This window comes from Capra hircus, chromosome 18 (assembly GCF_001704415.2).
Source record: "Capra hircus breed San Clemente chromosome 18, ASM170441v1, whole genome shotgun sequence".
Taxonomy (NCBI): Eukaryota; Metazoa; Chordata; class Mammalia; order Artiodactyla; family Bovidae; genus Capra; species Capra hircus.
Genome location: NC_030825.1, coordinates 58063423 through 58076911, shown reverse-complemented (window position 1 = coordinate 58076911; position 13489 = coordinate 58063423). Strand labels below are relative to the sequence as shown.

Sequence of the window (13489 nt, the reverse complement as noted above, 5' to 3'; positions counted from 1 at the left end):
TAAATAAGTTAATTAATAAATAGCGTCTGCCTCCAGAGCTTTGTCCAATGAGATTTCCCCTTACGGCCCCACCTCCTTCGTTAGCGACCCCGCCTTACTGGAGGGTCCCTTCCCCCACGTGGAACTCAAGCAGTGGGTCAGTCTCTGCCTACTCCCACCATCCTGCACCATGGCCCCTTCCTGGGCGTGTCCAGGGTGTTCATCCTGGCGGGGACCGACCGAGAGGAGAGAAGTTGGGAGAGGCTCTCAGTCCCCGCCGATCTAAGGGACAATTTTGCATTAAACGTGCAGAGTCCGGCCTTCCTTCTGCCGGTTTTGTAGGATAAAAGATGGGCATCGGGTGGGTGATGGACGGCAGAGAGGGAACACGGCCGCTGCGTTGCGATTCCCCATAAGCCCGGAGTTCAGTTCAGTTCAGTCGCTCAGTTGTGTCCGACTCTTTGCGACCCCATGAACTGCAGCACGCCAGGCCTCCCTGTCCATCATCAACTCCCAGAGTTCACTCAAACTCGTGTCCATCGAGTCGGTGATGCCACCCAGCCATCTCATCCTCTGTCGTCCGCTTCTCCTCCTGCCCTCAATCCTTCCCAGCAGCAGGGTCTTTTCCAATGAGTCAACTCTTCGCATGAGGTGGCCAAAGTATTGGAGTTTCAGCTTCAGCATCAGTCCTTCCAATGAACACCCAGGACTGGTCTCCTTTAGGATGGACTGGTTGGATCTCCTTGCAGTCCAAAGGACTCTCAAGAGCCTTCTCCAACACCACAGTTCAAAAGCATCAATTCTTGGGTGCTCAGCTTTCTTCACAGTCCAACTCTCACATACATGACTACTGGAAAAACCATAGCCTTGACTAGACGGACCTTTGTTGGCAAAGTAATGTCTCTGCTTTCTAGTATGCTGTCTAGGTTGGTCATAACTTTCCTTCCAAGGAGTAAGCGTCTTTTAATTTCATGTCTGCCCGGAGTAGGTCCTGCCTAAGTCTAGCTCCATCAGCCCTATTGCAGCAAGGCTCCTGGGCTCTGCTTGGGCCGGTCCCGTCGCCCCCAGGGGAAGGGGAAACCAGGTCACAGCGCCTCCCAAACCTGCCTTCCCGGAATCTGGACCTCGCAGGGGGCAGCCAGCGGGCGGGGCGCTCCGCCCTCAGAAGTTGGGACCCAGAAAACGGGCTTGACTCCCATTCGGGTGCACCCTCCTCCCACAAAAACCCAGTCTCCGAATCTCTCCTTCCAAAAAAATTAACCGTAAGAATTCAGCCTCCAGCCCCTCCTCCCTCAGACCCAGGAGCCCAGGAGCCCAGGCCCCCAGCCCCTCCTCCCTCAGCTCCAGGAGTCTGGGCTTCCATTCCTTTCTGATTCAGATCCAGGAGTCACAGTACTAAGCTCCTTCCCTCCCAGACCTCAAGAGTTGGAGATTCCAGGCCCTCCTCCCTCAAGATTTCCCGTTTAGGCCCCCAGCCTCTCCTCAGCCGTACCCAGGGTTCCAGTTCCTCGGTGCTCTGCCGGCTCCGGGTGGGAGGAGTCGGAGCGGGAGGCGGGCCGTTCCAGTTAAAAGGCTCCAGGATCTTGTACCAGGCACACAGAGCTGAAGTACTGGGAGCTCTTCCTCTGGGTCCGAATCAGTAGGTGACCCCGCCCCCTGAATTCTATAAGGTGAGATGCCAAAGTTCTCAGGCACAGGGTATCAGACCCCCGCCCCCTACCCCAGAACCTCAGCTCCCTTCCTCCTTGGAGACCCAGCAATCAGCACCCCAGCCCCATGCTCTCCAAGACTTAGGAGTCTCAGCTCCCAATTGGCTCTTCCTTCAGACTCAGGAGTCGGAGACCCTGACTGCCTCCTTCCTTGGAATGCGGGAATCCAACCCCTTGGGCTCCCAGCAACTCAGATTCAGCAATCTGGAGCCCCATCTCATTCTTCTTCAGAACCAAGACTCTGGGTCCTCAGCTCCTGCTTCCTGCAAGACCCAGAAGAATGGTCCAGGATCTTGCTTCTCCCCACCCCAATCCTGAGATTACTAGGGTTTTGGTCTCCTCTTTCCTCCTCCGCTCAGCCCTGTCCTCTTGTCTCCCAGGCCCCACCATGGGACGTCCCTCACCTGCTGCAGTTTGGATCTGGATGCTCCTGCTCTTGCTGTCGGAATCCCGGGCAGGTGAGGGGGCCCAGAAGGCATCAGTGGAGCACATGAGCCTGGGGGAACACCGTGATGGTGGCTACGTGGGTGCCTGTGGTGGCCTGTGGGGAGATGGGAAGTGTGAGATGACATGTGGGAGTTCCTGTGGGGTGTCCAGAGGGTGGAGGCCTGGTACACGTGGCAGCTGGTAGGAATGTGTTCGTTTCTGCTGGGTATTGCAGGAGCACACCAAAGCCAGCAAGGCTGCCTGCTGAAGGGCGCAGATATTCACGAGAGTCTATGGGGCGGGTGCACGCAGGCTCAGCTGTGTGACTCCGTGTTTGGTGACTCATGGCCTTCCACGAGTGTACGTGTGCATCTGTGCAGCAGCATGTGCAAGCCGGGTAGCAGACGCCGGAGGAGGGGGTGTGTGTGTGTATCCGTTTGAACCCACTGTGTTTTCCTGCCCCAAACTTCTCCCTCCTGCCTCCAGGACACTTGAGGGCACAGGAGAGCAAGGTGCTGGAAGGGAAGGAATGCAAGCCTCACTCTCAGCCATGGCAGACGGCCTTGTTCCAGGGTGTCCGGCTCATCTGCGGGGGTGTTCTCATAGAGGACAACTGGGTTCTTACAGCAGCCCACTGTCAAAAAAAGTGAGTGGATTCCTGCAGCAGAGGTGGTGGAGAAAGAGCGGGCTGGGGCTCCTCTTGAGAAAGGGCGAGCTGGGGAGCGGGTCTCTGAGAATGGAAGTCTGAGAGAAGAGGGGACCTGGGTCTCAGAGAGGAGGGTCTGGGAGCCCAGATTCCTGCCTGGGTGCCCAACCACCCCCCATCATCACAGGAAATACACAGTCCGCGTGGGAGAGCACAGCCTGAAGAATAAGGATGAGTCAGAACAAGAGAGGGCCGTGGCTCAGTCCATCCCGCACCCCTGCTACAACAGCAGCAACAACGACCACAGCTACGACCTGATGCTCATTCAACTACGTGGCCGGGTACCCCTGGGGCCCAAAGTGAAGCCCATCAAGCTGGCGGATCACTGCCCTCAAGCTGGCCAGAAGTGCACCATCTCAGGCTGGGGCACTGTCACCAGCCCCCGAGGTAGTGGGAAGGAAAGGAGGAGCTGGTTGGCCCAGTGGACCCCGAGCCATTGGCGACACTTAGCCTCTAGAGCAGATGAGGAAGGGAACATGACTGTGAGGTTGACAGTCATGGGCGGTCCACGTTAGAAACCTTCAGGACCAGAATACGGACAGGCATGATGGGGGGAAAGGAAACAGATTGTTTAATAGGGCTCAGAAAAGTGGATGGATGGATGAATGAAGAGTGGATGAGTTGAATAGTGGATGAGTGGCATCCCTCCACCTTTAAGTTAGAGAGTTAAGAGACTTTCTGTTGTACAGAAAGTCAAAGTGTTCGTTGCTAGTCGAGCCTGACTCTTTGTGACCCCATGGACTGTAGCCTGCCAGGCTCCAGTGTCCGTGGAATTCTCCAGGCAAGAATACTGGAGTGAGTAGCCATTCCCTTCTCCAGGGGAATCTTTCTGACCCAGAGATTAAACCTGGGATTCCTGCATTGGCAGGCAAATACTTTACCATCTGCACCACCAGGGAAGCCCTATCCTGTTGTTCAGAGTTTTATGTAACCTTCACAACAGACTTGGGATACAGGGACTCAGGGGCCCAGGAGGATAGGCTCCCTCTTCTCCATCTTGAACCCAAGATTCTGGCCCCAGATCCTGCCACACCCAGGGGTACGGGCCTTTTCTCCCCCAGGACGCTCAGTCTAGATCCCCAGCTCCCTCCTCTTTCTTGACTCAAGTCTGGACTCCACTGAGGTCCTTCCTCTGGGGCTTCAGAGTTCAGGGAGCCCTTAGCGCTGCTTCACAATGAAGAGATTGGGGCTCAGCTCAGAGGTGAAGCGATTTGCTAGGAAAGCAAAAATCAGGATTCAGGTCCCTGCCTGTCTGACTCCTAAGAAAACAATGGGCTGCTGTGGAAAGCTACCTGCTCATGAATCAGGCAAGTCAGTTCAAACCATGGTTCTGCCCCTTTTCTCTGGGCAAGTCCCTTCCCATCTCTTGACCTCAGTTTGCTCAGCTACAAAATGGGCATAATTATCCAATGGGTTTCTAAGCTCCACGAGGACTCAGATTATATCTGTTTTCTTCACTGTATGTTCCTAGTGTTCAGGGTGGTGACCGGGATACAGTATGTCTTCGGTAAACATTTGTTGAAGGAATGCATGGGTGAAAGAATGAATGGCTCCCTTCTTCCAAGAGCTCATGTGAGGATTAAATGAGATTCTGGGCATATAGCTTCTGGTACATAGAAGTACCAGGTAGAATTTTTCCCTCTGAAGTCTGTTTTTCAAAGGTTAATAAGAAAAACTAGTTCCACTGCCCATCATCTGTTTCAGCACTTATTTTGTGAGCATCTGATATGCCCCAGGTGTTGTACCATACAAAGCCTTGTGGAGTTGCATGCTAGGTGGAGGAATAGACGATAAACAAATACATATAAAATGAAATATTTGGTGGAGCCAAGTGCTATAATGGAATATTGTAGGGGGGAGGTGAGAGGAAAGGGAGTGATGGAGATGTGGTGTTGTAGTTAGAATAATCAGGGAAGGCTTCTAGGAAGAGGTGATATTTGGAAGAAGTAGGACCGAGCTGAGATGGAGGACTTGCTGGTCTGGGAATGGGAAGATTGGAAAGATTCAGAGGTGTCACAGAGGGGTGCTTCCAGGTCCCCCTGTCATCCGACCCCTCATTTGAAAGGCAAGAAACGAACAGTAGGGTCCAAAAGTCCTTCTCTGGGTGGAGAAAAAGAAACAGCAGGGGCCATGGCTTTGTTTCCTGCGATGAGAGGAGAACGTGCCCTCCTGTGAGATGTCTCAGAAAGCCCTGTGCAGCTATGGGTGTTAGGTCCCGACAGGGATGGAGGGAAAGGATTGCTGTCTCTGGCAACTTACAACCTCTGCTCCCTCAGAGAATTTTCCTGACACTCTCAACTGTGCAGAAGTAAAAATCATTCCGCAGCATCAGTGTGAGAAAGCCTACCCGGGGCAAGTCACGGATAGCATGGTCTGTGCCAGCGACAGCAGTGGGGCTGACACGTGCCAGGTGAGTGCCTTCGGAAACTCCCTCTTTTATTTATTTATTTTCGGCTGTGCTGGGTCTCCGTGGCTTTGCTCGGGCTTTCTCCAGTTGCAGCGAACTGGATGGGGTGTGTGTGGGGGGCGTGGGTTCCTCTTCGCTGAGGCACAAGAGCCTCTCATTGCTCTCTTGTTGCCGAGCGCAGACTCTAGGCGCGTGAACTCAGTAGTTGTGGCGCCCAGGCTTAGTTCCTCTGCAGCATGTGGGATCTTCCCGGGCCAGGGATCAAACCCGAGTCCCCTGCATTGGCAGGCAGATTCTTATCCACTGGGGCACCGGGGAAGTCCTGAAACTTCCTTCTTCCCTCACTCGCCTTGCAGAGATGTGAGGCTTGGCAGTGGGGTGATCCCAAAGAGTCAGCACCCCTCTCTCTACAGAGTGGGAAGCGAGTTCAGAGGAGGCACATTCTCCCTGCAGGCTGCACAGCGCAAGAATCAGAATAATTGAATCGGCCTTGCTGTTTCCTTGGGAACGCTTGCCAGCTGGGGAAGGTGCAGGGAGGGGTAGGGGATTAAAGGGAGGGAGAAGCTAAGTCCTTGAGGGATATGCTCCCTGCCCTCTTTCCTACTGTTAGCACTTGGAGTTTGTGCAGACTTTAGATGAGCGTAGAGTGAGCTACTTTTCTCCAGGTCCTGACTGGGTTCCCTAGCATGGCTACCTTCTCTCATGACTGGTACCTTGGGGAGCAACGCTGTCTTCCCAACTGGCCAGAAGATGGCACCGTTGATTTCAGGGCTTCCTCAATGGGCTCCCCATCCTCAAGATGACACATCTTGGGCTTTGCCATTGATACAGAACTCTCTAGCCTACTGGCTTCAAGTTCAGTCCTCACGGCTCCACTTGGATTTGTCCCCACCCCTTCTGCTAAGGATTGGTCCCTGAAGACAATGCTTCAGTGCTCCCTTTCCTATTGGCCAGGAATAGAATCATTCCCTTTCCTATTGGCCAAGAATAGAATCATTTCCATTAGATGTTGCTGTGGAAGCTAGTCTTTTCCGGCTGATCCCTTAGAGACAATAATGTCTTCCCACATGCTCACCGGTTCCCCTTGGGTGTGAGTATATCCACGAGAACCCGGCTCCTTTCTCCTGTGTTTTGTAACTAGACGATCTCTTCCAGATTGGCCAGGAATTGTTGTTGTTACTGTTCAGTCGCTCAGCCATGTCCCACTCTTTGCGACCCCATGGACTGCAGCATGTCAGGCTCCCCTGTCCTTCACTATCTCCCAGAGTTTGCTCAAACTCATGTGTACTGAGTCGGTGATGCCATCCAACCATCTCATCCTCTATCATCCCCTTCTCCTGATGTCAGTCTTTCCCAGCATCAGGGTCTTTTCCAGTGAGTCAGCTCTTCGCATCAGGTGGCCAAAGTATGGAGGAGCTCAGTCTCCCCGATGCAATTGCTACTCTCTGCTCTCTGGATTGGACCCTCCAGAGAGCATTCTCTTCCTGCGTTGATCACGATTTCCTCCATTGCCCTTAGACATCCTGTCTGTATCCCCACACGTGGAAGCCCCACCCCTCTCTCTCACCATTGTTCCCAGGATACAGTGATCTTATGCCCGGGGAACCAATCACGTGAGAGAGATGGTACAAATGCTGGTGTGTGTGTTTCCATTAGTTGCTCAGTCAGTCCGACTCTTTGTGATCCCGTGGGCTGAAGCCCCACCAGGCTCCTCTGTCCAGGGGATTCACCAGGCAAGCATGCTGGAGTGGGTAGCCATCCCCTTCTGGGATCTTCCAGACCCAGGAATTGAACCCAGGTCTCCCACATTGTGGGCAGATTCTTTACCATCTGAGTCACCAGGGAAGCCCATGAAATGCTGGTAACAGTTGAGCAACTTAGGTGAAAATCTTCTATTCTCCCCTTCTAGGGAGATTCTGGGGGCCCGCTGGTGTGCAATGGCGTTCTCCAGGGCATCACATCGTGGGGCTCAGACCCCTGTGGGCGGCCTGAGAAACCTGGTGTCTACAGCAAAGTCTGCCACTCCTTGGACTGGATTAAGAAGACCATAGGCAGCAGGGGCTGATCCCAAGACAAGCTCTAAACCTCCCTCAATAAACTCACAGCATCAGCCTGGCTCCCTGCCTGTCTGTGCTTTGGCCTTCCTGGGAGGGGTGGAGGGGCAGAGGGTCTGCACCCCGGAGATGGAGAGATCAGAATTCCCATGGTCATTCTGCCCATCACCACTGTCCAAAATTTTTCCCCTCCCCCCTGCCCTTTTTTTTTTTTTTTTTTTCTGGGAGGACTTGGAGAAATGGGAGATTAGTTTCAGAGGAGAGAGAAGATGTAAGGATTTTCAGATGTCCAATGGACTGGCCTGAAAAAGACCATTAAAAGAGTTTCTGTTCGGTTTTTCTGAGCAGCTAAACTTACTAAGCTCTGGGGGGAGATGCTGTTGTTGTTCAGTCATTCAGTCTTGCCTGACTCTTTGCGACCCCGTGGAGAGCAGTATGCCATGCTCCCCTTTCTTTTTCTGTCTCCTGGAGTTTGCTCAAATTCATGTCCAGTGAGTCGGTGATGCCATCCAACCATCTCATCCTCTGTCATCCCCTTCTCTTGTCCCCAGTCTTTCCCAGCATCAGGGTCTTTTCCAGTGAGTCAGCTCTTCCCATAAGGAGGCCAAAGTACTGGAGCGCCAGTCCTTCCAATGAATATTCAGGACTGATCTCCTTTAGGATTGACTGGTTTGATCTCCTTGCAGTCCAAGGGACTGTCAAGAGTCTTCTCCCACACCACAGCTTGAAAGCATCAATTCTTTGGTGCTCAGCCTTCTTTAGGGTCCACCTCTCACATCTGTACATGACTACTGGAAAAACCATAGCTCTGACTATGGGGAGATTTATCCTTATAAACTGTGAGATATGCAAAGTAGGGTCCAGGAAATATATGAATAGCTAACATATGCCCCCATGAGCATCCATGAGACTGAGGCAGCACAAAAGCTGGAAGGACCTATTTATGTCAAGGAGCTTTTGCATACAGTGGCTGAGCCGCAATGCAAACTGGCTGTATGCATAAAGGGGGGTTGGCTGGTTTAGGCGCTTAGGAGGGCCTTGGAGATGATTCACAGTATTAGAGGAAGTGACACGGGTATCAGAGTCTCAAGTACCTGAGTCGACGTGTGTGTCTATGTGCTCAGTCACATCCGACTCTTTGTGACCCCATGAACTGTAACACCACCAGCCTCCTCCGTCCATGGAATTATCCATGGCAAGAATACTGGAGTGGGCTATTATTTCCTACTCCAGGATATCTTTCCAACGTAGGGTTCGAACCCACGTCTTTTTCGTCTCCTGCATTGGCAGGTTGGTTCTTTACTGCCAGCGCCACCTGGGAAGCCCACCTGAATTGGTGAGTTAAGTCAACCATCTCTCTGTCTCTCTGTGACGATTTCTCTGTCTCTCTCCCTGCTGTCTCTGTCTCTGTTTCTCTCTCTCACATGTGTGGACTGTTTCTCATCTCGGCTCATCTCTTTTCTTCTCCCGTGGATCTCGTTTCAGCCTCTGTAGACAAATGTCTTCACACTCACGGAACATAGTAGCCTCAGACAGCCCCAGTTCAGCAAACCCAGCAGAAACAAAGATCTGTTTTCTTCCAGCATCTTAATATGAATCCCAGGGAAGAACTCTGATTGGTCCAGCTTGAGCTGAGCCCACCCAATGGATCGATCATTATTTCTAGGGAGGAAACCATGATCTTGACTTAACTGGGCCATGTGTCTATACCAATGGGTGGGAGGGTTTTGGAAAACTAGGATTGACGGTTTCACCAGAACTATATGCATGGGGGGGCAGCTTTCCAAAAGAAGTGGGGGCTGATGTTGAAAAAAGCGGGGAAGAGAATCCCGGAATTCAGAAACAATGGGCTTTCAGAACCTAAGAAGCTGAATCAGAAAGTTCCAGGATGACAATGTCCGGGATGCCTTAGGGCAAGGCACAGCTTCAGGACAGCAAGGTTCCAGTGCTCACGTGCGACGGTGAGCCGGACGATGAGTCCTCAGGCAGAAGGCCAGGACCTGAGTCTCAGGACAAGGGGAGTATGGAACTGGGTGTCTGGGTGGGACTGAAGAGCAGGACTAAGTACAAAGGGCACGCACAAGAGGGCTGGGATTTGGGGCTCTGGCCAATGTGGGGACGAGCATCGTGAATAAGTCCATGGGTTTCCCAGTTCATTTTGAGCCAACAGAGGTTCTGAGCATAGATGATGGTGTCCCAGGGAAATTTCCTTCTCAGACTGGGTCTGTGTGATGGTGATGGGTGCATGTGTGCTAAGTCGCTCAGTCGTGTCCGACTCTTTTCGACTCCCTGAACTGTAGCCCACCAGGCTCCTCTGTCCACGGGATTCTCCAGGTAAGAGTACCGGAGCGGGTTGCCACGCCCTCCTCCAGGGGACCTTCCCGACCCAGGGATCAAGCCTGTCTCTTCCGTCTCCTGCGTCAGCAGGCGGGTTCTTTACCACTAGCACCACCTAGGATACCTTGGGCAATCCTCAGCATTCCAATTCTGACCCTTCTGACTCCTTAGCTATTGCTTTCCCACAAGGATTCTAACTTATTTTTTCCTTTGGCAGCACCTCATGGCATGTAGAGCTTCCTCAACTGGGGATCAAACCCACACCCCTGGCAGTGGAAGGGCAGAGTCTTAACCAGTGCACCACCAGGGAGGCCTCAGTTCTAACTTCTTTCTTTAATATTTATTTGTTTGGTGGTGCTGGGTCTTCATTGCTGCACAGACTTCTCTCCAGTGGCGGCCAGCGGGGGCTCCTCTCCAGGCGCGGTGCGCAGGCCTCTCACCGCAGTGACTTCTCTCGTTGTGGAGCACAGGCTCTCGGCTCGAGGGCTTCAGTCGGTGTGGCCCTTGGGCTGTAGAGGCCGGGCTTGGTAGTCGTGCGCGTGGGCTTAGTTGCCACACGGTATGTGGGATCTTCAGGGATCGAACCCCTGTCTCCCGTATTGGCAGGCGGATTCTTCACCACCGAGCCACCAGGGAAGCCCTCTAACTTCTTCTAAACCTCCCTTTTCTCATCTATAAAGTGGGGAAGACAGTCCTCGCTTGGACCCATGAGAGGAACAGAGATGAGGTTCACAAGGCACCTAACACAGCACATAGTAGGTGCACAAGAAGTAGACGCTGCTTCTTTCCTGGGAGGATGGGGCAAGGCAGCACACAAAAACTCAGGGCTCGGTCCCTGGCCCGGGGAGATTCCACAAGCCGAGGGCAACTCCCACGACCTCTGAGCCCGCTCTCTAGCGTCTATGAGCCACAACTACTGAAGCCCAGGCGCCTAGAACCTGTGCTCCACAACAACAAGCCTTTAGTATCTGTATCTTCTACCATCAGATACCACGCTCCAAGCTTGGTCAGAATTCAAAGTGAAATCTGTGTGTTGCCTTTTAACATGTCTATAATGTGACCATATCCTTCATCAGTGCTAGAGGTGAAGAAGAAGGTGGACTACCACCTTTTAACATGCTTACTTGTCCTGTTTCCCATACAACATTTTAGAATATGAGTTAGGTGAGATTTATTTATAATAAAGTAATTGCATTATTAAGAAACAAAAAACAAGACTGGTGTTAAGAATTGTGTCAAAGTAAGGATTGTGCACGAAGTCCCTGGATTTCTCTTCTGCCTCCCCAGCATTCTGTGAAAAAGAGTGAGGTCTTTTCCACTCTCTCTTGAGCACTTCATCATATCCGACCGTGTCTTCTCAGTGAATGGCAGTCCCATCCATCAAGCAAGAGACTTTGAAGCCTTAACATCTGTCTCCCTCTCCCCAGCTTCCATTTAATCCATTGCCAAGACCTGTTGATTCCTCTACATGCGCCTTGAATCTCTCCACTTATTACCATCCCCACCTCCCAGATGGCTTATATCCAAGTCATCATCATCTTTCCTTGGAACAATCATAGTTTTCTCATGTCTCCACACCCCTTATAATCCATCCTTCATATAGCAGCCAGAGTGATTTGGAAAGTACAAATCCTGTTACATCACTCCATCCCTCTGCTTGACCATCTGCGGTATTTTGGCTTGGTCCACCGGCCACTTCTCTCCCCAGTCCCAGGAAGGCTGCCATGCTTCCAAAACTTACATCCAGAGGGAGTACTATCTAGAAGAAAGAAAAGAGAATTCTGCCAGTGTCTCTTTTTGAAAGTGAGAAAGATCCAGGGGTCTCCTCCTCACTCCTCATTGGCCAGACCTGCATCACATGTTCATTTCTAAACCAGTCCCTGGTGGGTAGGATATGGTTCTCCTGCTCGGTGCGGTAAACTTGATAGTCATGATGAGGATAAAGCAAACAAAATTGGAGTTCTGATAGAAAGGCAAAAGGAACAAATGCTTAAGCAGGCAATAGTAATGTCTATTGTGGGACAAACCTAGAGTTTGGTTAGGGGTCAGAATTGAGGTGAGATTTAGGCTCAGGGTTGAGGACCAGATCACATTTTGGGGGTCTGATTTAGAATCTGGGGTCAATTCCACTTTTAGGAACTGGCCTTCAGGTATAATGGTTCCCATCTTACTCAAGGTAAGTGCCAAAGTCCTACACTGATTTTCAAGGTCCTATGTCATCCGAGTCCTGTTACCTCATCACCTTGTCACCTGCCCTGTGCTGCTGCTCATTCAGCTCCAGTCAAAGGGCTCCCCTGGACTTCTCTTGTGGCGCAGTGGATAAGAGTCCGCCTTTCAATGCAAGGGACATGGGTTCGATCCCTGGTCAGGGAAGGTTCCACCTGCCTAGGAGTCCACAGCTTCTGAGCTCGCTCTGTAGAGCCCACGAGCCACCACTAGTGAAGCCCCCACGCCTAAAGCCTGCACTGCGCAGCAAGAGAAGCCACTGCAATGAGAAGCCGGAGCCCCGCAACAGAAAGCAGCCCCTGTCCACCGCAGCCAGAGAAGGCCCTTGCACAGCCACGGAGACCCAGCACAGACAAAAAGAAATAAATGGAAATTTCCAAAAGGGCTCCCCTGCTAGAACATTCTATCCATGCCTCTTGCCTAACTTAGCAGCCCATTTGCTCCACCTAGAACTCACCCCCTCCAAGGAGCCACATGGACCCATCCACCAACTCCTTTAAGATTTTGTTCAAATGTTATCTTCATGTGGAATCTTCCTAATAATACAACCAGTGGGGAAAACCAGTATCTCCCTGTCCCTCTTCCCTGCTTTTATTTTTCTCTTCAGTACTTAACCAACATCTCACAAACAAAGCATGTATTTTATACACTTATTTTTGTATTCACAGTCTCCACCCACTAGAACAAGAGCCTGTATGAAGGAATGCTGACCACAATGTCCCCAGGAGTCAGAATAATTTCTGGCACAAAACAGATGCTCAGTAAATATTTCTTGAATGAACATAATTAGCAAAGATGAATGTACAAGGAAGCGCAACCCAGCATTATTACAATTAAAACTATCCAAACATACTCTAATTTGAAACAGATTGCATAAATCATGATACAACTATAATATGGAATATTATTATGCAACCCTTAAGAAGGAAGGGGAACCCATCTAAACATACTAAGAGAAAAAATTCTTCAAGGTAATTTATAAAGAAAGAGGTGATAGTAAGTAGATAATGTTTAGTACAGACGCTTTTGTTATAAATACATAGTATAGAAATCTGGGTATAATATGAAAACACAGATGATACTGATAACAGTAAGCATTTATCCAGTCAAGAAAGAGTCTCTCTTTTTTTTTTTAATTCATGCCCTATATGAGGGTTAAATTAAAAAGAATCTGCCTGTAATTCAAGAGACTTGGGTTCGATCCCTGGGTCGGGAAGATCCCCTGGAGAAAGGAATGGCAACCCACCGAGTACCCTTGCCTGGAAAATCCCATGGACAGAGGAGCCTGGCGGGGCTACAGTCCATGGGGTGGCAAAGAGCCAGACACCACTGAGCCACTAACACTATATGAGGGTTGGGAATGGATTCAGTCAAAGACGACTGAGTTCCAGCCTGAACGAATTCTCCCAAACTGGTGAGAATTAGGGTGTAGGGTCTAGGGCATCTCCGAGAGGGGATGGGTGCAAGAAAATGGCCCCAGAGGAGGGCCCAGCCAGAGCCGATTTCCTGAGCCCTGCTGCCCCCTGAACTCCGCCCCCAGTCCTTGGGGCCGGAGCGTCTGGGTCCTCCCTCTGCAGCTGCACCCGGGATGCCCGCCCGAAGGCGCGGGGGTGAGAGGGTGGAGAGAGCCGATTGCAAGCGCCTG

General features: G+C 51.4%; 1 protein-coding gene across 1 annotated transcript; it reads left to right on the top strand.

The window, feature by feature from the left end:
• KLK8 (kallikrein related peptidase 8) lies at positions 1579-7338 on the top strand. The gene is made up of 6 exons (XM_005692751.1): positions 1579-1649; positions 2069-2146; positions 2601-2760; positions 2948-3207; positions 5097-5230; positions 7137-7338. The coding sequence occupies exons 2-6, from the start codon at positions 2077-2079 to the stop codon at positions 7290-7292; spliced, it is 780 nt and encodes a 259-aa protein (XP_005692808.1). The 5' UTR covers positions 1579-1649; positions 2069-2076; the 3' UTR covers positions 7293-7338.